Below are 23,554 nucleotides of genomic sequence, written 5' to 3'. Positions count from 1 at the left end.
TGCTGTTACACTTGCTCAAATATCTCCAGCGCACATACAAAGGTTTGGGATAAGACAGGCGAGTACATGCCTGGGAATACATTTATTTAAGAACTTGATTAAAAAACAGCGCATAAACACTGACAGATCTCCTGACAGGCCAACTGTTTCTATGTATCTGGAAGACTCTGATACACTCAACGTTGTGTTATAATGCAGAATACAGATGGGCTTTAGTCAACAAATGTAGAATGCTTATTATTTAATAAATGTTTAATCCACAAAACAGACAGTTTTCACCGAAAATATTAATGACCAGGTGCACTGCTATTTGTCACCAAAGTACAGGTTGGTACAGTATGGCCACTGTGAACTTCCAGCTGCTGCACTCACTAAACTATCAAAAATAAGGTAAATGAACTCTATGCCAATGAAGATAGTTCATACACCGAGCCCGCAGCGTGGGTGAGCGAAGCAAGCCCCGCAAGGGGACTCAGACGCACGGCCGCTGCCGCCGTGAAACTAAACAAGTACCTACAGGTTATATTTTACTGTGAGTAATGCCCCTTTCCCACTGCAGCCTTAAAACGGTATATTGCCGATTTTTGAGGGCAAAATACCGTTTAAGGCTGCAGTGGGAAAGCGCCAGAGTTGAAATACCGTTTAAAGTTAAACGGTATTTCAACCCGTTTTCAAAGCAGAGTCCTACACGGTTAAATAACGTTTAAGAGGCAGTGGGAATGCCTCTTAAACGTTATTTAGCCTCCAGGCAGTCCCAGTGCCTGATGAAACCTAGTAGTTCGCACTTTGTGCATGTGTAATGTGTGCACGTGCATACTAATGAGCCGCTAATAACATATGCGCATATGTAATGAGCGGCTCATTAGTATGCACGTGCACTCATTACATATGCGAAAAGTGAGAACTACTAGGTCTCATCAGGCACTGGGACTGCCTGTACCCCGCATGGACCCTGCAATGACCCCCGCTGCCTCCCCACTACCCACAGGTAAGTACAAGGGGAGGGGAGGTGGGGGCACAGGGCAGGTACGGGGGGGGGGGGGGGGGTTAGGCACTATTTACACTGGGGGGGGGGGGGGATTAGGCACTCTTTACACTGGGGGAAGGGGGGGTTAGGCACTCTACATTATTCACGGTTCACTGCAATGGGAATGGTACTTAAATGGTATTTAAAACGGTAATCTGCTGCAGTGGGAATGCTAATACCGTTTTAAATACCATTTAAGATTACCAGTACTTTAAACTGGTCTGCAGTGGGAAAGCAGCATTAAAAACAGATAATAAAAATGTTATGCTTTAATAGAGGTTGTGCATTTCTGTATATCTATAGAAGATTCTATAGGCCTATACACACTAGAAGATTTTCATTTCAAAAGACTTTGGCAAAATCTCTGATCGATATATCTTTCGCCAAAGTAGTGCGTACACACTAAAGGCCCATACACACTGGGCTACTTTGAGCTGGAAGCCGCTCAAAACAGCCTGTTTGTTTGAGCGGCTTTCAGCTCAAAGCCACCCAGTGTGTATGGCCCGGTGATGAGCGGTGAGCGCTGCTGCGCGCTCCCGCAACATCACCAGGAAAGCCGTTCATCTGCTGGTTATACCAGCAGATGAGCGGCTTTCAGGACGGCTTTGCATAGCGCTCCGCTATACAACGCTGTCCTCCCCCCCTCCGGTGCAGGGCAGGGGGAAAGCCACTCCGTGTGTATGCACTGAGCGGCTTTCCCCGCAGCGATGAACGCAATCATCGCTGTCCATACACGTTGGGCATAGTCGCCCAGTGTGTATGGACCTTTAGCTATTTTCCCAAAGAGCAAGAGATTTTCAGGAGGCGAAACACTGCTGAAAATCTTTCATTATAAGGCTATTTACATAATGCGTTGGGTTTGAACAACAAGGGTGGGAGCAGGGGCCATTTTATTCAGTGCATTTGTGTGGTTGAGTCCTGATTCAGAACGAATCGCTGGGCTGCGTATATTCGGAGCCCAGTGATCAGGTAAACAATTTAATTTGCAGCCGCGCAGGTAGGGAGAAATACACTCACCTGCACCAGCAATGTATACATGATCGACAAAAATAAATATACATTGAGATCAATGGCGGCGGTAATGTATACATTGCTGGTCTGCGCCATAAAAAATACACATTGGTGGCCAGGGGCAGCAGTAGTATACAGTGCTAGTCTGCGCCAGCAATGTTTACGTTACTGCCTATTTAATATATATTGGTGGGCAGCAGTGCTTAAAGTGGTCCTGGAGAGGTAACGTAACTCACTTCCCCGCCTCTCCCCCCCTTATATCACAGCCACTTTGCGTGCTAGGGTGTTCGGAGCCCCCCCTGCAAGCTTTCAATTTAGGGCATAGCCCACACACTCATGAAAAGAATAATGTGGCCCACATAATACAACCCCAAATTCAAAATTTGCCCCACAGTGCCACACACGGTAATGCCCATTATACATTATGACACACATTGTAATGCCCATTACATATTATGCCACATGCTCATTGCTAGGGCTTTCTTGATCTTTGCCAGGGGAAGTTACTCTGTGCTCTACATTTTCTGGTAAAGGAGATAGCCGGGGCAGAGGGGTGGTAAAACAGGTGTCTCAGAGCAGGTCTACCCATTTGTGGCGCGGCCATTTCAAATGATGTGCCGGCTTGTAACTCGCAAGCCATTTGAAGCTCGCGGCCTGGCAGCGCCTGATTGGCTGCCGATCCGCTAGCTCCGATTGTCCGACAGTCCACTGGGCTGAAAGTAGCTAATCTTTCAGCCCGGCGGCGTACACACACAATGATGATGGATGAAAAACCATCCATCATCACTAGATCTGCTGGTAAAACCTAGCGTGTATGGGCCTTATAGCAGTGTATGTTGTGTTCTCCTTCCCCTCCACGAGAATAATACAGTGCAGCTTACATATTGCTGATACAAGCAATCACTACACACACACACACACACACAGAACTCTGGGGTCTATCTATTAAGCCTTGGACAGCGGAAAAACGTACATAGCCGACATTTTCATCCTCATCTCGTAACATGTCAATAGGAGCTGATTAGCCAGAATTTTATTTCCAGATTAGACATAGGGGTGTATTCAATGCTTTCTGCTCGCTGTGACATATCCCCCATACATGGGGGGCAATCCAGCAGCAGGGGAAAGCCCAGTATTTTATGGGCATCCCCATAAAAACGCTAGGCGGAAGGGGTCAGCAGCAGGGAAACGCCCACCTTTTTATGGGCAGTCCCATAAAAACGATGGGCGTTCCCCTGCTAATGCAGGCGTGGTGATGCATGACGTAACATGACAGCACAGCAGTCAATTACTTTTCAGACCAAAGGCTGGAACAATCATTTGATGGTGAGTGACCAGCGAATGTTTTCTCCTTGCGGCCACAATGGGAGAGCATATGTTACCACACACATCCCCTCGCATGTTACCGCAAATCACATGGGCATATACAAAAACGTTTTAAGAAAAAAAAAATGATTCAAGAATTTTGATTTATAATACTCACTACTTGATCCATTGGGTCACTAGAGTAGTAGCTTTCAGAATGGGTGCAACGAACCCACACAGGCTTCAGCAAATCTTCATCATCGTCATCATTTCTCTCCAACAGGTTATCATCCAGGAGATCCTTGTCTTTTAAGCAAGTATAACTTTTATCCTTTGCAGACGATATGCTCTCAGAGGTACTCTCCTTGTCTTCATCATCCCACCTTGCTTTCTTACGGTCTCTACTAGGAGAACGACTTTAGCAAGCGAAAAACAGAATAAAAATTCATAAGAAAAAAGTATATAAAAACAAAAACATACAACACAACTTAAACCATAGACCTCTAAAGTTGTTAGTAATGTATGGCTGAATAGGTATGAGAGTATCACTGAATTATTAATGGTCTATGCACAGAGACATTGCTTTTTTAGCACCAAACAATGGGGAAGATATATTAAGCCTGGTGAAGAGATAAAGTGGCAGTAGATAACGCACCAGCCAAACAACGCCCAACAGTCATTTCTCAAACAATTGATGGGCTAATGCGTTATCTCCTTTCACTTTATCTCTTCACCAGGTTTAATACTGCCCCCATGTGTTTTCCATGTATACCCCACATGTACTGCTTCTGTGTTATCATGCCTGGTGGTTGCAAAAGAGAAAAACAGCCAGATGCAATGGTAGACAGAGTGAAGATGTGAGAGAGAAACAGCAGTGAGGAAAGACTGAGGGGGGTATGTTCCAACTGTCCGAAATATCGGCACCTACCTATTCAATGTGGCCGTTTTTGTGTGCAATTTCAACTTTGACCTGAACGCTAAGCTGCACATTTACAGAAAGCCGCCGCACAGAGTAATAACCTGCCCTGTGCAAACCTACGAGTGTATTGCAAAAATATCGCTATCCACATCCATACGCAAATAATTGTCCCACTCAGTGCAAATGGAAGTCCGACACTTCCACAACGCTGAGACATTCTTATTGAGGCCGGCGCGGACGTCAAAGACACTCACTTAAAACGCCAGGGCATGCTTGCTTTTTTTTTTTTTTTCTCTGACACTCCCAAAAAAAGCAGGTGTGAACTTCCTGACTTCCTGTCCATAATTGTGAGAGAATTGCAATTGGATATTTTTGCTATTTCTCTCACCATTTTGGCTCGAGCATGCGCAGTACGATCGGACGCATGCGCAGTCATTCGATAATCGAACGGATTGCGAATTTGCAGACTATCGATCAACTATAAACCAGGCAATCAACAACTAACTGCTATGTGTTTTCAAAATGTCAGTTAGGGAATGATAGGTTTTTTTAATAATACAACTACTAAATTGCTCAAAAGTTCAGGGCCAGATCGGTGAAGTGATAAAGTGGTTGGTGGTTTACCACAGGCCAATCAGCCCCTAACTGTGAAGTTACAGGTTGGTTTTAAAAAATGACAAGTAGGAGATGATTGGCCGGTGGTAAATTAACAGCCAATTTATCACTTAAGCTGAAAGTATCTGGCCCTGTGGGGTAGATGTATGAAGCAGTAATAAGAGAGGAGAGGTGAGCCAGAGGAGAAGAACCGCTTATGTTCGGTTGAAAAGATTATGGACAGTGAACTACACAGCACATATTGTTGATGTAATGTTGTTGGGAACTGAACCACACAAGTGGTTAAGCATCTAGTCTATAACTAAATAGAAATATAAAATGGTGTATGCATGTATGTATGTAAAACTCGATAACTGCCAAACCAATTTTGACGGAGTTTTCAATCAAGTGTTCCTTAAGATCCTCCAAGTAAAGGTGGCCATACATCTAAAGATCGATCGTCAGATTGGGCTGGTTGGAGAGAAAACCTGGTAATGGATGAGTGACAGTTTTTGGCAGTTTTCCAGCATTTCAAAGCAAATGGTCAATTGTCATTTACTATCATCCATTACCAGGAATTTGTTCCAACCAGCCCAATCTGACAATCTGTAGATGTATGGCAGCCTTAACATAGGGTATTCATAACTCACTATTAGAGAATAAGCAATATAATAAAAAAAAAAATATAAAACAAAATGGTGTGAGGCATCTTGTGGGCAAAAAGTAGAATGCAATTACACTGCAAATTAAGGGAAATGAATTGAGCATGAGGATTATTCCACACAAAAAAAAAACACTTTGTGCCTATAGTGTCCAATTTTAGATTATCATGGGCATGCATGCATTCGATGTAGAAAAAAAATGGAATTATCGCTCTGAAAACCCTGCGGTGCGTGAAAGAATAAAACCGTTAAAAAAACAATTATAATTCAATTGTCTGGTGGTGTCTGTGGGATACCAACGCTGAAGGAGAAGACACCACTTCTTAAGGTATTTACAGACTAATCAAGGAAGTTCTTCTGGAGTAACAATGATGTGGAATGCAAGGTCTGAATGGTGGATGGTCTGGAGCCAATGGTGCAACTGTGCCAGTTTAGTAACCTCATTAGTAAAAATAGTTATAAAAAACATTTTAAAATAACAATTTTTACTAATGAGGTTTCTAAACTGGCACAGGTGCACCAATTTCTTTATTATGATAGAAGTAAATAAGACCTCACCAGGTAATCGGCTGAAATCTCATGCTACACCTTTGACAAAGCTGTGCCTTGCTACAGCGAAACGCGTAAGGAGGAACAGAGTACCTGAACATTTGTTTGCTATGCTTGTACCATTTGATCCAGGCCAGCCACCATTCTTACATTGTAATCCACATCATTGTTACTCCAGAAGAACTTCCTTACCCACCACTCTACCATTATGGAGGATAATGCTGCTATGCATTCCAAACTGGATTAATTCCCCAAATGGACAGAATTGTGGTAATTATACCCCTATCATCTTTTTCAAAGAGAGACTCTTTCTATTGAAGGTTTATACATGTGGACTTTATAGGAATGGATCCACTCATTGTCCATTAATTCAATAATTTTAAGTGTCAAAAGTTCATTGTGCTTTTTGTGGTTTTTCATTTATTATTCAACTATTGTTTATTCATTTTGTATTATTATATAGCGCTTCTTATTATCCATTTTGTATCTTTGTTGTTTGAGGGATCACTCCGTCCCTCTAACTAGCTCCAGTGCCTAGTTTTGTTGCCTAGGCAACAAATTTTATGCAATGGCATATGCAATTTATGCAATTCTGCACAGTGAGAACCTCCGAAAATCCTTAACATTTTCAATTGTAACTGTTTATGCTCTCTTGCTTTCACCCTTTCTATCCAGTTTTAATTATTTATTTTATTCATATTTTACACAATTCTTAAAATTTGACAAAACTTTTATCATACATACAGTACCGCAGACATCAGAGCTCGGGTTTCCAGCACCACATCTGCCCCTTTCTATTTGCATGAAATTCCTACCATGCTGCTTTAACCCTGATATGAGCACAGCCCACTATCCCCTTCAAACAGCCAATATACACTTTAAACTGATAAAATGCTAAATATTTTGGTAATGATTTTAACAAGCCTTTTGAAAGTACCGCCAATTACTTAAGTTGAAGCTAGTCATTTAATGAATATCATTAGACACTAAAGGCCCCCATACACTACGCGATTTGGCCACGATTTCACCCGATTATGGTGGATTGGGCCGAGAAATCGGGTGAAATTGGCCAAATTGCGTAGGGTATGACATCTGATCTGATTAAATGCGCGGCCCCGTTGCATCGGATCAGATCCAGATGTCGGACGGTCTGCACATAAGATAAATCATGTGCAGCCATCTGGGGAGTGGCAGGAGCAGGCTGGGAGTGGGGACCGGTCCGGGGAGCGGCATGAGATGTGGTGGCAGGCAGGGAGCGGGGACCACGGCACAGATGAAGAGCAGAGACCGGGGCGCGGCGGGAAAAATAGAAGGAAATCCTATTCAAAAGACTGGGCAGCCGCTGATTGGCTGGGAACTCAGCTAACCAGCGGCCGCCCAGTCTTTTGAATAGGATGGTTTCCATTCTCCCGCTCGCCAGGGGGGCCGCAGAGCAGCGGGAGAATAGAAACCATCCTATTCAAAAGACTGGGGGGCCGCTGATTGGCTGAGTTCCCAGCCAATCAGCGGCCGCCCAGTCTTTTGAATAGGATTTCCTTCTATTCTCCCACCGCACCCCTGGTCTCTCTGCTCTGCATCAGCGCCGCGGTCCCCGATACCTGCCTGCCGCTACATCTCGAGCCGCTCCCCACACCCAGCCTGCTCCTGCCGCTCTCCGGACCGGTCCCCACTCCCAGCCTGCTCCTGCCGCTCCCACCCCCCCTCGGACCGGTCCCCGCTCCCACGGACCGCTAGCTCCCCTGCAGCTCCCCAGGTTTTTACATGTGATAAATCGCATCTGATTTATTACATGTAAAAAATGGCACATCAAGTGCCAATTCTTATCAAGCTCCCCCGGGGAGCTGCCGGGGAAGCTCAGGGGAAATCAGGGCTGACTTGTCCTTAGGACAAGTCGCCCTAGTGTATGGAGGCCTTAAGGTCGTGAAGTACCTCAATATCAAATTTTTAATATAGACCTGTCAAAAGCTCTCAACTCTTTGGGGGGTATGCAATCCCGGCTGTCGATCCCTGTCAGCAAATCGGCAGGTGGGATTCAATGTCACGCCTGCCGATCAGCGAAAAGGGGGGCGTGGCCACAAAAAAAGCAATGGATTGTCGATCTGCAGCCAGAATTGCGACAATTCACACGTGTTACTGGCAGAACGGGCCCGATAGCTTTAAAAGTCGGGCTCATAGTTACATAGTAGGTAAGGCTGAATAAAGACTTGCGTCCATCTAGTTCAACCTAGGTTTATAGTAGCTTATCTCTTGCTGTATAGTGTATTCTGATATTTTAAAGACAGATTATGTTTCTTATTTGTACCCATGGATGTTTTTAACCAATAAATGTTTATCCAACCTTATTTTAAACGTATTTATTGTGTCTGTCGACACCACTTCTCCAGATAGAGAGTGCCAAAGTTTGACTGCTCTGACCATAAAAGATTTTTTTTCTTCCAGATGCACAAAATCTTTCTTCTTCTAATCTAAACTCGTGCCCTCTCGTCCTAGATTCCTGTCTGTCTAGCAGAAAAAAGGGTGTTTGACAGTTCCTTATATTTGCCCCTGATATATGTGTACATGTTGAGCATGTCCCCCTTAAATATTCCCAAATTGCTTAATCTCTCCTCGTAGCTTAAATTCTCCATTCCCCTAATAAGCTTAGTTGCTCTTCTTTGGATTTTTTCTAATTCTATGATGTCCTTTTATAGTGTGGGGCCCAGAATTGTACACCGTATTCGAGGCGAGGTCTAACCAATGCTTTGTACAGTGGCATAATTACCCTTGAGTCCCTAGTTTCCATGCCCCTTTTAATACATGCTAGAATTTTGTTGGCCATTTTTGTTGCTATATTACATTGAGCACTACACCCCAGTTTATTGTCTATTTGGACTCCTAGATCCTTTTCAAGTACTGAATTACCCAATGCCTCCCTGCTTAGGTTATAACTAGTACACTGGTTTTGTCTCCCAGGGTGCATAACCTTGAATTTATCCACATTGAATCTCATCTTCCATTTTTTTGCCCACTCATCTAGATTGTCAAGATCACTTTGAAGCGCAGCGACATCTTCTGATGATTTAATAACTGCTCAGTTTTGTGTCATCTGCAAAGATGGATACATTGCTGAGTAACCCCATCTCAATATCATTAATAAAATGTTAAATAAAATGGACCCTAGAACTGAACCCTAAGGCACTCCACTTAGTACTGGTATCATATTTGATACGGCACTGTTCACAGTCACTCTTTGTTCTCTATTACACAGCCAGTTCCCCACCCATCTACAGATGCTTGCCCCTAAACCCAGGTACTCTATTTTATTTATCAACCTCTTGTGTGGTACTGTATTAAAAGCTTTAGCAAAATCTAGGGAAATCACATCTACAGCGTTTCCATTAGCAAGGTTTTTGCTAACCTCCTCATAGAAACCTAGTAAATTAGTTTGGCGTGAACGATTTTTCACAAACCCATGCTGGTTATTACTGAGTAAACTAAGAAGGTCTAAATATTCCTGGATACCATTCCTTAAAAATCCTTCAAATATTTTACCCACGAATGATGTTAAGCTCACAGGTCTGTAATTAGCTGGATCCTCCCTTTTTTTAATATTGACACTACCTCTGCTATTCTCCAGTCTTTTGGTACCTTACCCAATGATACTGAATTATCAAAAATATAATGTAGAGGGGTCGCTAGTTCCTCCCTTAATTCCTTTAGTACCCTAAGATGAAACCCGTCTAGCCCTGGCGATTTGTTTGTTTTGATTTTGCTGAGCCTCAATATTATTTCCTCGGTCGTGAAATCAATATTGAGATCCGGCTTGTTCATCCCATATGTGGTATGTGTGCCTTCCACTGTCTGCTCTCCCTTAGTAAAAACTGATGAGAAGAACTCATTTAACAGTTCTGCTTTTCCCTATTTCTCCATAAAACTTTTACCATTGATATCGGTCAATGGGCCTATGTTCTCTTTAATTATTCGCTTACTATTTATGTATTTGAAAAACTTCTTAGGGTTGTTTTTGCTTTCAGTGGCTATGCGCTCTTCATAATCAGTTTTAGCTACTTTGATTTACCCCTTTACAAGTTTTGTTTGATTATTTGTATTTGTTGAACGCCTCCTCATTTAAGTTATTTTTATACAATTTAAATGCTCGTTTTATTGTTTATTGCTGACCTTACTTTTTTGTTAAACCATGGTGGCTTTTTTTTATTGAATTTACCCTTATTTACTTTAGGAATGTATTTAACAGTTAATGATTCGAGCACATTTTTTAGAGTATCCCACATTTCCTTTGCATTTTTCCCCTCAAAGACCATTTCCCACACAATTCCTTTTAGGGCTTCCCTGAATAATTTGAAGTTAGCTTTTCTGAAGTTTAGTATTTTTGCCAATCCTTTGTGATGTAGTTTACTGAAGTTGATTTCTAGTGAAACTATGTTGTGTTCACTGTTCCCTAGATGTTCAATTAGTAAATTGTTCTGCCATGATCCCTCTTCAATGCTGTCAATAAAGACAGCATTGAATAGGGCCCAGCCGCTATTTCCCCCGTCGGAAATAGCGGCAGAGGATTGCTTACCCCCCTTTGCGTGTCAAGTGAATTAGTCAAAATAGGTGTGAAAATCGTCAAGCAAACCTTTTTTAGTGTTCACTCTAGGTTTTGCATCGGGCAGGGTGCTGGGGGGCAGACTGGGCCGCCGCCATCATCAAAGGGGGCGGACCCGGCCGCCGCCGTCACCAAAGGGGGCCGGCGCCTCCGAAGTCACTATGCTGCTGGGGAAGCGCCGGGCATCGCTGTCTACGGCGACGCTGGGCTTCCCCGTAAGGCAGTTTTAGCGGGGCGCTGCGAGAGGGGCAGGGCGCATTTTGCCCTTTAAAAAAAAATATATAAAATCTGGCAGGGCGCAGCACCCCACTAAAAAAGCCTAACGGGAACACTATTTTTATTCATCATAATGACCTGTAATATTTACCTTTATATAGGAAATAAAATATTTTCTGACGTTAAATTTTGAATCTAAATTAATATTTATATAACATATGTAAGCGACGCTGGCATTTTTAGCGCATATTTCTCACAGTGATGTTGGCACTCAAAGGCTTAAGAAAGATGTATTTTTGGACTATACTCTGCCTCCATAATAAATCGATTTCTTGATTAAGAGTTTGGCTTACAAAGTACCTGTGCACATGGACAAACCAGGATTCACAGATAAAGCAGCTTACCTTTTTGGTCTCTTACGATAACTTCTTTCAGAACTCTGTGATCTCCGGCTTTCCCGATGTCGGTGCCTTTCCCTTTCACACATAGCAAACAATATGTGGTTAAAAGGAGGATTTATAGATTACTGAACAATAGGTTACACTTTGGGCAGTATTCAATGAGGCCAATTCTCCATGTTTCATGGCGAATTTGTGCTATTTTCGCTTTGGAAGGTGATTTTTGGTGTCAGAAAGTGAATCACCCTATTCAACGTGCACTTTTCACCATCTGCGAACAGTGAATGAGGGACAATTCGCCGTCTGATAGTCTCCACAATTCGCTGTGGTTTTTCAGTATGATTCGCCGTGAGAGTATTCAATGAGAAGATGGCGAATTGGTTTCTAAGTAATTTTCACCGTGTGTAGCAATCGCCATCTTTTCATGGTGAAGTGGAATGTGAACTTTTAAAATAAAGTTGTTTTTTTTTTAAATTTGGTGTAAAAAAAAAAAAAAAAAATCCGGAATTTTATTACTTGAAGGGGCATGCTATTTTTATTCATGTGCTTAAAGCACATGAATATATATTTATTTATAAAAAAAAAAAAAAAGATATAGATAGAGATATATATATATATATATATATATATATATATATATATATATATATATATATATATATATATATATACCGTATATTTTTTTTCACATAACAGCCAGCAGGGGGCCGGGAGCCGCTCACTACATATTCACTGCTCCCGATCATTACATATGCACGATCGGGAGCAGTGTTAGCGGCTCCTACCCGGTCCGCTGCTAGCTCACCCGCTGGACAGCTTGTGCTGCCTGGGTCCCGGGGAGCCCACCTCCCCCTGACATACATTCTGGGTCAGGCAGGGAGACTTCCATCTCTATACTGCCATCATCCAGCAAGATTCGCCATCAGGGCCAACGAGCCCCTGCGGCATTGAATACGGGGACAGGGAGGGCTGGCAGCGAAGGCTCCAGCCCTCCGGAACACGGAGACAGTGCAGCGAATCCTAAACAGGATTCGCTGCACATGCCGTATTTGCTCATGGAATACTGCCCGTTGAATGAAGCAGTGACTTATCCACATACTGGCTGGATTAGGTGAAGTAGACAAAGTCTTAACCACTGATTAATATGAATCTGCTGTATCCATCCTAAAGCACTGCTGCATTTCTATAGATGAACAAGACTATAAAAGTACTGTACCATGTACAAATTAACACCTCTTTCTTGGTTCCCTCAAGATGTAATGCTAGCAAACATGTTTACTGCATTAACAGAGATATTTACATTTGGGAAAAATAAGAAGACATCTTTAACAATCAAGCTAATCAGCCAATGGTGGTACAATAATAGATGCTAGTGTATGGTAACTTACCTGCTATGCTCATAACTTCCATGCCGTGGAGGGGTTCTGCCACGAGAGGGTGTCCTACTGTATTCGTGCTCTGATCTACGTCGACTACTATCTTGCCTTCTTGCCCGGTCAGGGCTCCTGCCTCGATCTCTTCTATCGCCATGCTTTTCAGAGCGGTGCCTGTCACTGTGGCTGTATTCTCTGCGTCGGTGAGCATCATAGTGTTTCCCCCTATCTGGTGTTCTGTGATCACTTTGGGGCTTATCTGTCTGGTACTGACCATGGCTTGTGTGTCTATAGTGGCTGCTGCCTTGAAAAGAAGTTGAACTCTGTTGGTAGTCATTAAAGCTGGGAACTGGCTGAGGGGGAGGAAGTGGTGGAGGGAAGGTCTGCGGAGGATATCCAGAGGGATATACTGGCTGATAGCCCACATGAGGCAGTGGAGGAGGCATCATAGGTGGTGGTGGCATGAGAGGAGGCACCATATAAGGATAGGTGCTTTGTGCAGTAGGTGGGCCAGCAGACGGAGGAGGGACAGGTGGAAAACAAGGTGGAATTGGGTAACTCTGCCTTACAGGATAGGTTGGTCTGGGAAGACATTGGTTTACAGTACTTTGTGTTGGAGGAGTAACAGGTGGAGGGTAACACATGTAATCAGGCCTCGGAGGCATATAACCAGTACTTGGTAGGCTAGAAAAAGTAGGGGGTGGAGTACTTTGTGTATCATAGCAGTACTGTCCAGATGATTGCTGCAACTGTGTAGGCCTTACATTTTGTGGTCTATAAGTCTGCACTGGAGCTTCAGAGCCTCCTCGAGCTTCTCTTCCAGTATGTAAAGACATTACCTAAACAAAAAAACATATGTAAATCTTACAGAAAACAATCAAGCATAACAATAATGAATACATAAATAAATAAATAAAATAACATTACATGTTTTAAACATGTACTAGTTTTAAACACTAGTACATGAAGGAAAAAAAAAAAACACTTCTGTACTCCACATTCCAAATTAAGCTGTTAGGGGTAAATGTAATGTGCCATGTTCAGGAAAAGGGATAAAAAAATAAATTACAATAAAAATGGTCATTAGTCTTAAAAAAATAAAGTACATATTAAAGATCCAGCATTAAATGGCATTAAGAACTTATCCCTGCAGCAGCCATGGTGGTTAAATAATAAATAAAATACAAAATTTTGTAACTCAAACACCTTGGGCTATGGACGGCATCTCGGAGGTATTCAATATTCCGATGCCAGCATCCCCACTACCGACAGGAGACCAGCACCAAAACCTCGACTGCCTGGATCCCGAAGTATGCAAGCAGCAAAAGCGAGCAGCCATGGAAGGGGGGGGGGGGGGGTGTTAAGGTAAGGGTGCAGAGCGCGTCATTAGGAAGTCGGCGGGGTACAAAGGTTAAGTTTAAGTACTAGCAGGAAAAGAGTTAGGGATAAGTATACAGTATTTACCCGACATCTTGACCCAAAGGGCCCGATTCTGGTTGACTCGATAAGCTTCAAACATCGCAGCATCCCGAGTGCCAGAGAGCCTGCCCTGCTGAAAATGCGCTCGTAGCACACCCCCTACCCCCACTGTACCAAAGACACATACCCTTGCATATGTCTTCTGCAGGAGAAATCATTCGATGGTTGTCAACCATTGAATGTTTTCTCTTGGGCTCGAAAATAAAAAAAAAAGTAATCGGTACACATCGGCCTGTCTGCATTCCCGTGGGAACGCCCAGCGTTTACATGGGGACGCCCATGAAACGCTGGGCGTTCCTATGGGTGACACACGTCACCACCACCGCTGCACACCCCGTCCCCTGGATGTTGCACTACAGGTTGGGCAACTGTATCATGTGCAGAGAGAGAGAGTTATGGGACAAACACACGGGGCGATCACAGACCCATTTCTAATGGGCCTACAAAAGTAGCAATCCCCAGGCATTTTGTAAGCGATCTGACTAGATTGCTTCGAAAATGCACCTACATTGCTCCGTGCGTCAGTGCTTCGAAAATGCACCTACATTGCTCCGTGCGTCAGTGCATAGCGATGTGTAGCCCTGCGCGCTGCTATCGCCCCAGTGATTAACATTCAGAAGGCTGGAGAAATCTATAATTGCCGGTGTCAGGGCCAGTGTTCTCACAGAGAACACTAGCCCTGACAGATCACTCAGCGGCACATCGCAGTGCAGTGCTGAGCGATATATAATATCGCTCAGAAAACTAATTTCCCCATATATAGACCCCATTAGCAATCTTACTAAATGGCTTAGAAATGAAACATGGATTGATCAGTGTGTATGGCCCCTGGTGATGCACGTCCCTGTGCATTACTATCGCCTGATGCTGTATAAATCTAGTCATTGCCCGTGTTCTCTCTATTGAGAACACCAGCAGTAACAGATTGTGCGGTGCTGAATGCTAAGCGATCCGTGCTTAAATGGACCGCTCAGCACAAAGCTCTCATCGCCCCATGTGTATGGGGCATACACACAGGGATAGAGATAAGGTAAGGTGATGAGGGGCAAGAGTGGTTGAGGTGACGGTGCAAAAACAGATGAGGTCATGGCGAAGAGGTAACCAGCATCGGTGACCTCCTGTTCACCAGCAAACAGCTCTCCTGCGGCTGGTTCTCTTGCGCCCCTGCAAGTCTCAATCTCCAAGCACCGGGTACTGCTGTAGGTGTCCCACTGTCTGGCGCTGCTGCAGGTCTCTAACTAAAACACCAGCTGCCGCTGCATTTGTGCTTTCCCAGTCTGCTGCTACATGTGTCCACTGCGTCGCCGACGTTCACCCCCAGCCCGGCGCTGCTGCAGTACTAGCACGAATTACAGGTGCCGGACAGGGTCCCGACAGTCAGGATCCCGACAGTCATTTACCCAAACCCGACTGTTAAATTACCGACGCACGGGTTCCCGACAGCCACCGGCTATTCTCCCTCGTGGGGGTCCACTACCCCCATAGAGGGAGAAAAGAACAGGTGGAGAGCGTAGCCCGACGTCGGGCTAATGACTGTCGGGATCCCGACTATCGGAACCCTGTAACACTCCCCTAATTACACACCCAAACCAGTTGACGACAGTAGTAGTGCTGCTTGCACAAAACGCCCATGTCAGCTAACAGTTGCTGGCATTATTTTAGTCTCGGTCACACACAATTTACCTCAATTTTACCTCCTTTTATCAGCCCTTCATTTTGTGTAGTTCTACCCCTTGATCCGAGGACCACCGCCACTTCATCCAGCGTAGCTCTGTCTCCTACATCTAGTGTACCTCCACCCTTGTCCACATCTCCACCCTTGTCCCATGTAGCTCTACCCAGGGTCTAGGCAGCAGCTACAGACAATGGGGCAGATGTATTAAACCTTAACAAGAGATACATGCAAGGGTGATTAAGAGAGATAAACCATCCAGCTAATTAGCTCCTTGCTGACTTTTTTCAAACACAGCCTGTAACATGGCAGTTAGGAGGTGATTGGCTGGATGTTTATCTCTCTTTATCACTCTTAAGGTGGGCATACATCGAGACAATTTGGTCCAATTTCGGCCGATTGTGATCAATCGGGCCGTTAAATCGGACCAAATAGTTTCTTCATGACATGGCGTCGGGTCTGATTTGCGGTCTCGTGCGTATCGGACCCGGCCCCAGGGGTCGGACCGGCGGGACATAAGATCCCTCGCAATCGGTGGGGCGGACGCAGTGCTGGGGCGGGCGGCGGTGACCAGAATCATCATCAGTGTCAACTCACTGTGTCCAGCACCGTAGCGGGCGGGCAGCTGCGGCAATTACAACTTTAAAATAGCATGTCAAATGACTGCCCGGCTAATGATTGGCTGAGAGTGCTCTATCTCAGCCAATCAAAAGCCGGAGAGTAATTTGACACATTATTTTGAAGATGTAATAGCCGCCGCTGCCCGCTGCGGCGCTGGACACAGTAGTGAGTCTGATTAACGCTGCTGCCCCACTCCTTCCTCCCCAGCCAGCCACTTATTTGAGAGCTGCCGCTGCCCGCCCCCACTGCTCCTCACCGCCCTGCAGCTCCCTGTTATTTTTATTTTTTTTGCATGCGATTTATCACATGTAAAAAATGGCACTTCAAGTCCTAATCGCATGTGAGCCTCACGGGGAGCTGCCGGGTGTCTCGGAGGAGAATTGGGTCCGACTTGTCCTTAGGACAAGTCGGCTCTATGTATGTATGTATTAAGGCTTAATACATCTGCCCAAATGTCGCTTGTCACTGCCACACACTGAACAAATGCTCTCATTCTGCTTGATTCGCAAAGCAGCATTTTTTTCGGTGCTTTGCAAGACAACTAACGCTGCCTGAACACCCACTGAAAGTCCCCACAGAACTGTGAATGGATGTTTTGCAGAACCCGAAATCATTTGATGGTTGCCAACAATCGAATATTTTCAGATGCGCTCGCTAATCTAAAATCACTCTCTAGTGACTTTAATTAGCGGAGCTCTTCTCCGTGAACAGAGCAGGGAGCCCTGTCTATCTGGGTTGCGATATGTGCTGCCACGGGAGCGCATATCGGTATCGCAAGGTAAAAAACCTGTGCGATCTGCATGCGATTTTGACAGTATAGTCAAAATCTCATGTTGATTGTACCCATGTGTACACAGCATAAGCGTGCATCATAGGTCAGCCAGTTAAATGCAAAATCATTAATCACATACAGAGAAATGCACTGTTGTCATCCAAATAAGCAGCAGTCATTTAAACCCTAACATAGCTTCTACAGTTTGCAGAATGTAGACAAATGTCACCTATATGTCAATCATCGCAAATAAACACGACACAAACTGTACATGCTATAAAAGTATATTCTTATTGTACTCACCTAACAGCACTCAGTGTGAGCAGCAGACACACACAATTAACACAGATGCAGAGTAGCAGCAGCACAGCTACAGGATATCCCGCCCTCTGCCTGCTGCTACTCACAACACAGAGCAGATCACGTGGGGACCTCCTGCACCGCTATAGGCCAGGGATAATGGCAATCACATCTGTCAAACAGGTGTGTGGAAAAAAGCCAATAAGCGCGCAGCACAGAGCACATGCCTCTATCTTGTACAGTATACAGAGCGACAAGCAGACATGTTTATTAAGGGCAAGTTTACTGAGTTTAAATGTAATTATTTTGTATATACCACATATACAAAGGATGTTCCACCCTTAGTTTCCTAAACTGCTGCTGATTTGTGACGTGAAGACGCGTCAGCTGTAAAACGTGATAGAAACCTGTTGGAAAATAAATACGATTACCCAGCAGGTGCGACGGCGCCCGATAGAGGTATAAGTAACGGCGTGTGCGGCAGCAGGGACTTTCCGCTCAAACCTTGTTGATGCTTGCTGTAATACAGTAGGCTTTGCCCTGAAGAAATATGGCGGCGAAAAGTTTAGTAAGCGTGTGTGCAGGTAGCGACCCAGAGTGCCTTTCGGTGCCCTTTCCTCTGTCCACCGGCACCAATTAAGGTGCTTGCTTGGTTCGTTCGGCCGTAGTGCTGTATTCTGACTAGAGCAGCAGCATCCGATCCTATGAGTCAGGAAAGCTGCTTTTTAACTAGGATGTGAATAGGTGACTGTTGCAGCTGTATCGGTGTCTGGCTCCTCTTAGGGGACGGGAATCAGCGGGAGGACAGAGCAGCGGCGGGTCGCTCACAGGGTAATGATGAGCGGCGTCTCGGCTCCATCTCAGCGCATGAGGAAATACCGGGAGCTGCCGGTCTGGGTAGTAGAGGATCACCATGATGTACGTACTCTGCGCTGCTTAATCCATATGTGAGCGCCGTTGTTAGCATCCTCTTCATGTCCTTATTCACATGATCATTGGAATAACAAAGGCTCAAACTACGCTATCATTTTGATAAATAAACAAATGGGGATTTTAATTTAGTGTGATGTTAATTTATTTAAAAAAAAAAAAACCATGTGATGAGGCTATAAGGATGGAAGCCTATTTCAGCCACTGTGGTGAAAAAAAAAGATCGAGTATCAAAATATTGATATCATATTTGTATAAATCCTGAGTGCTGTATTCATCTGTGCGCAGCCTTTTGCATGTTGGGCTGCTGAATATACCAGGACAGGAACCAAAATATAAGGTGCATGGAGGCCGTGCACACACCCACTACTTTACACTTAGCATAAAATGCAATGCTCCATCGTAAAACCGAGCATTGCAATGCACACCATGTTCTCATCACCCTAAAATAGTTATACTTTAAATAAATTGCACTAAGCTAAAAGTGTATTAGCTAAAGTTAGATATCAATGTCCTCTAGCAGAGACTGGTCAGTCACGTGCGATGCATGCTATCGTTAATGTCAATGTAGGCTAAAATATTGTATCAAAAGTAATGTTATTTTACTATATTTTGTCTTTTGTACATGTACACAATGCCTGCATCACTCACATAAGATTAGCACAATATTCTATATAATGGTACCCATACACTAGTGCAGTGGTTCCTAAACTTTCTTTAATCACAGGGCCTTGGAGTATTAAAATATTTTTCAAGGTACCCTATTATTGAGGAAAAAAAAATTAAGTGTGCTTATCAACTATAAACTATTATCAACTGTCTGTTTGTTGGACATAGTTGTGGTTCTAATTGTAGACCTATTTTATAATTGTCAGCCAACAGCTTTGGTGTTGGGACTATGTAAAAACCGGACCCAGACTAATCTCCGGACTGCCGGACAGGACATCAAAATCTGCAGTCCGGAGCTTGTAGGGTCCGGTCCGGGGGGTTTCCTGTCCAGGGGGTGTCTTGTCCGGGGGTGTCCCTTTGATAGATATCACCAGGGACATGGGGAGGGGAGATTACAGCCTCCCTGGGTGGTCAGGACCGTCCGGTTTTTGCTACATGCCCGGACCATACAGGGAGGCTTTATTCTCCTTCTCCTCCTCTACCTGGTGACAGGTATGACAGGCAGCCCCCCCGGACAGGACACCCCCGGACCAGAGGCTACAAGCTACAAAATGCAGAGTTTGATCGGCGGTCCGGGGGTTTTGTCCTGGTCCGGTTTTCACCCATACCCTTTGGTGTTTTCTATCACTAAATAAAAATGCTTTTCTGATACTGACCACCAACCAGAGGCCACCCTTTTGAGTGTCCCGAGGCACCCCAGGGTGCCTAGCCGCACAATTTGGGAACCACTGCACTAGTGCAATATTGCATACAATATCATACAATTGCTGGTTTGGTCGACTCAGTTTAAAGTTGTGGTGCTTTCAAAACGCACCTCGTCTTGGGTCGACACATTGGCAACCCAGCAATTACCTGTGTCCGAGGTGCGGGGTGAAAGGCATACCCCTAGATGTGGCCACTGACTATATCTATATTGTTTGTCCAGGAACTCCATGGAGGTCAAGAGAAATTGTTAACAATATTGTATCATTTAGAATTAGTTTAGTATATAACCATTTAAAAGCTATCGGGAGGCACCAGGAAGTTATTTTTGCTCATTGGCTCACTCAGTGGTATAATGTGGACTGAGGTCAAGTACCAGCCAATCAGATGCTTCCATATTACAGGTAGTTGGCTGGTACTTAATACCAGCTAGTTATACCAGTTTACCAAGTAGTTGGCTGGTACTTGATCTCTGCTTTATCTCTCTCCAAGGTTTAGTATAAAGACCCTTTAGCCGAAAAAAACTTCAGCATAGCTGCTCCGTGCCAAATGCAGATTTCAGCTACACATGCACAGTGATAAACATAATTACTTAATCAATTTTATTTTTCCTACATCGTTTTTCATATTTTAAGATCCTGTATCGATTGGAATATTAGTTCAGAATTTTTGATCGCCAATTTCAATTAAATATACGTCTTTTGTTTTGTTATCAGTCAAACTGATAATTACATCCTTTGACCACGCAGTGTTTGGTTTGGTCTAGTTATCATATCGGCACAGTCAGACTTATTTTTTTGGGTGCCTATCAGAGTAATTTAATTGTTGCTCTGATTGCTGCAATACACAATCAAGTTGTCAATGGAGCGATGCTAGAAGATTTCAGCATTGGCCACATCTTAAAGAGTATGGCAGAACCCCTTAAATCGACTTAAGACCTAATCCGTTGGGCACAATGGAGGCTGATGGACCTTGGGATGTGCTGCAATACAGGCAAACAAATTTTTCCTTATAAATCCATACATAAAATTGAGCCAAAATTCCTGCCCTGGTATTCAAGATGGAACCTGTAGAACAGGCAATGTCCCTCCATTTCTAATATTAACAATTGACAAGTTCTTTTGGATGGGTGTGCAGTAAGGACGTTGGACCATAAAAGAGACATTGATGTCTTTTCACACCAAAGGGAACTAAGGTAGTTTGAAAGACAATATGCGGCTGTGAAGATGTAGGGCCTAGCAGCAGTTTAAATTGTTAAGGGTCATGTCTAAATAAGTGAAATAACATGATCTGGGCATAAAGCTCCTGACATGACTGTACAGGTGTGGCCATGCAGAAGTAGTCCTGGTGGCAACACATGTAAATATGAAGGTGAAAGGTTTCTTTTCCAGATATATCTGCCCAGGATGAGTGTTGAGAACAAATCCCACCTTTCTGTTGGTGGTTGTTTCATCCTTTCACTTGAATGGTACAATGTTTCGGTCCTTTCCTCAGCCTAAAAATAAGAAGAAAAAAAGGCACTCATTGAATCTTTTCACAGTGATATTTGTCTATCTTGAAAGTCTTAAGAAATCGTAGGCATTTATTCATCCTCCTAGTGCAGGCATCACCAACCTCTGTCTTCTAGGCATTGTCCTCAAGGCACTTTTATGGTAGCTGCATGACAAGTCTTGGACACAAAAATAGCCATCATTCTTGGCCACGCTGCGCTCACATTTGAACTTCCAATTTATTTATCCCGGTTGGAACTGTATTCATTGCCACTGGTTGTATCCCAGACAGAGTTGAAGTGATCCCCACCCAACCTAGCCAGCATGTTGCAGCAACATGTCATCCAAGCTGCCACCTGCTATTAAGTAAGCAGATGTGGCACCCACCCTGCAGACACCTCGCCCAGACCAAGGGGGTTATTCAGATTTTCTCGGAAAGGCACAATCACTCTCTAATGGACAAAACTATATGCACTGCAGGTGGGGCTGATGTAACATGTGCAGAGAGTTAAATTTGTTTTTTTTATTGTTTCTGTGCAGGGTAAATACTGGATGCTTTATTTTTACACTGCAATATAGAGCTCAGATTGAAGTACAACCACCCCCCACCCAAATCTAACTCTTTCTGCACATGTTACATCAGCCCCACCTGCAGTGCATATGGTTTTGTCCATTGACACTCCAGATGTTGTTGAACTACACATGCCAGCATGCCCTGCTACAGTTTTGCTATTTGGCCAAGCTAAAACTGATACAGGGCATGCTGGGATGTGTACAACACATCAACAGCAGCTGCAGTGTCAAGGTTAGCAATCACTGGTCTAGTCCAACCTTTGCACTGTACATCCAGAAACTCACTGCACGCCCCTGTTTTTTTTCTCCAACTTTATGGGATGTCCTTAAAGGCAACTGCCTGTGCAGTACTAAAGGTTTTTAAACCAGCTTAACTATGCACATTATAACTTTAAACATGATACTATACTTTCATGTTTAAAGTTCATGTACACATTTTTTGGGCATGGGTTCTGTTAGTAGAAATGAAAAAATTCAGCGAGTAATTGAATTGAGGTTCTCTGTAACCACATGACAGCCGTACAGGTCATCCATAGCCACGTGAAAAAATGGTTGCTTCTGTGAGTTCAGGACATTGGGTTTAGTGCATGAAGCAGTGAGAAGTGAACTGGTGGGGAGGAAACATTTAGCAAGTACATTCTGTAAAGAAAGCAGATACTTATTGGTTGCTATTGGCATCTTCTCCACTCCTGCGCTTCTCTACTGTTTTCACTGTGCCATACATGGGGCTGTAGGGAAGTCAGCTCTACGGGAGCATGAACTCCATGAGCCGTAAACTGTAGAGGGAGCCAGCCGCTCAGCAGAGGATGCAGTGTAGGCAGCATGTATAAGCAGCGCTGCTACTGTTTGCAACCGTGGGCATTATGAATAAGCAGCGCTTCTAATGTCTGCAGCTGTGGGCATTATAAATAAGCAGTGCTTTTACTGTGGTCAGCTAGGGGCATTGTGTTTAAGGGACGTTACTGTCGGTATTATATGTATAAGCCGCTCTACTGCTATGGGCATTACAGTATGTGTGTAATTAGTGTTACTAAAGTGGAAATTATGTATAACGGGTGCTACTATGGTGGCCATTATGAATATTAGCATTGCAACTACTGTGGGCATTATGTGGTTGAAAAACACTACTACTGTGGGTATTCTATGTGTAAAAGCCACAGCTACTGTGGGATTTTTTTGGCATAAACGGTGCTAATTTTTGTATTATACGTGCAGACATTTTGTGTGAAAGGGGCGATATTACTTTGGTTATTATGTGTATAAGAAAACAACAGTTTGTATCCCAATTGCACACTGAGGGCGGGATGTATTAAAATACATCGCCGCCCTTCGCGCCCCCCCCGCCGCGATGCCGCCGCATATGTACTAACATATGCGGCTGGCATCGCGATGCGGTGACGGAGCCCCCCCGCGATACCTGTACTGTGGTCTGCGGGGGGGCTCCGTCACCTCCCAGCCGGCTTTTGCTGCTTTCACGCCGGGGACAGCTAAGCAAGCTGTCCCCGGCGCTTCCTCCTCCCCCTGCAGCCGGAAGGACGTCCGGCTGCGTTGCTAGGGGGAGGAAGGGCTTACCTTCCGGGGTCCAGGAGGACCTGCAAGAAGGTAAGCCCAAGGGAGGGGGGAGAGGGGGGGTCGGCGAGGCGGCGGGGTTGCGGCGACGCGGCGGGTGGCGAAAAGAAGCCCATAGGCTTCTATAGGGTATCG

General features: G+C 44.4%; 2 protein-coding genes across 3 annotated transcripts in view; one reads left to right on the top strand and one right to left on the bottom strand.

The window, feature by feature from the left end:
• Nucleotides 1-17,638, bottom strand: part of DROSHA (drosha ribonuclease III) — a 221,674-nt gene extending 204,036 nt beyond the window's left edge. Inside the window, exons 1-4 of the mRNA XM_083188077.1 lie at nucleotides 17,490-17,638; nucleotides 12,658-13,481; nucleotides 11,276-11,347; nucleotides 3,522-3,759 (exon numbers count right to left, since the gene is read on the bottom strand). Coding sequence (XP_083044203.1) covers nucleotides 3,522-3,759; nucleotides 11,276-11,347; nucleotides 12,658-13,478 — 1,131 coding nt within the window. The 5' untranslated portion in view covers nucleotides 13,479-13,481; nucleotides 17,490-17,638. The remainder of the gene's footprint in view (nucleotides 1-3,521; nucleotides 3,760-11,275; nucleotides 11,348-12,657; nucleotides 13,482-17,489) is intronic.
• Nucleotides 17,639-18,011: 373 nt separating this feature from the next.
• Nucleotides 18,012-23,554, top strand: part of C5H5orf22 (chromosome 5 C5orf22 homolog) — a 77,069-nt gene continuing 71,526 nt past the window's right edge. The window contains exon 1 of one of the 2 annotated variants that reach the window (XM_083188079.1): nucleotides 18,012-18,404. In XM_083188079.1, coding sequence (XP_083044205.1) covers nucleotides 18,321-18,404 — 84 coding nt within the window. In that variant the 5' untranslated portion in view covers nucleotides 18,012-18,320. The remainder of the gene's footprint in view (nucleotides 18,405-23,554) is intronic. The other variant, XM_083188078.1, reaches the window with a different exon arrangement.

This window comes from Crinia signifera, chromosome 5 (assembly GCF_055691185.1).
Source record: "Crinia signifera chromosome 5, ASM5569118v1, whole genome shotgun sequence".
Taxonomy (NCBI): domain Eukaryota; kingdom Metazoa; phylum Chordata; class Amphibia; order Anura; family Myobatrachidae; genus Crinia; species Crinia signifera.
Note: the sequence above shows the minus strand (reverse complement) of the source record. Positions and strands in the feature narration are given on the sequence as shown.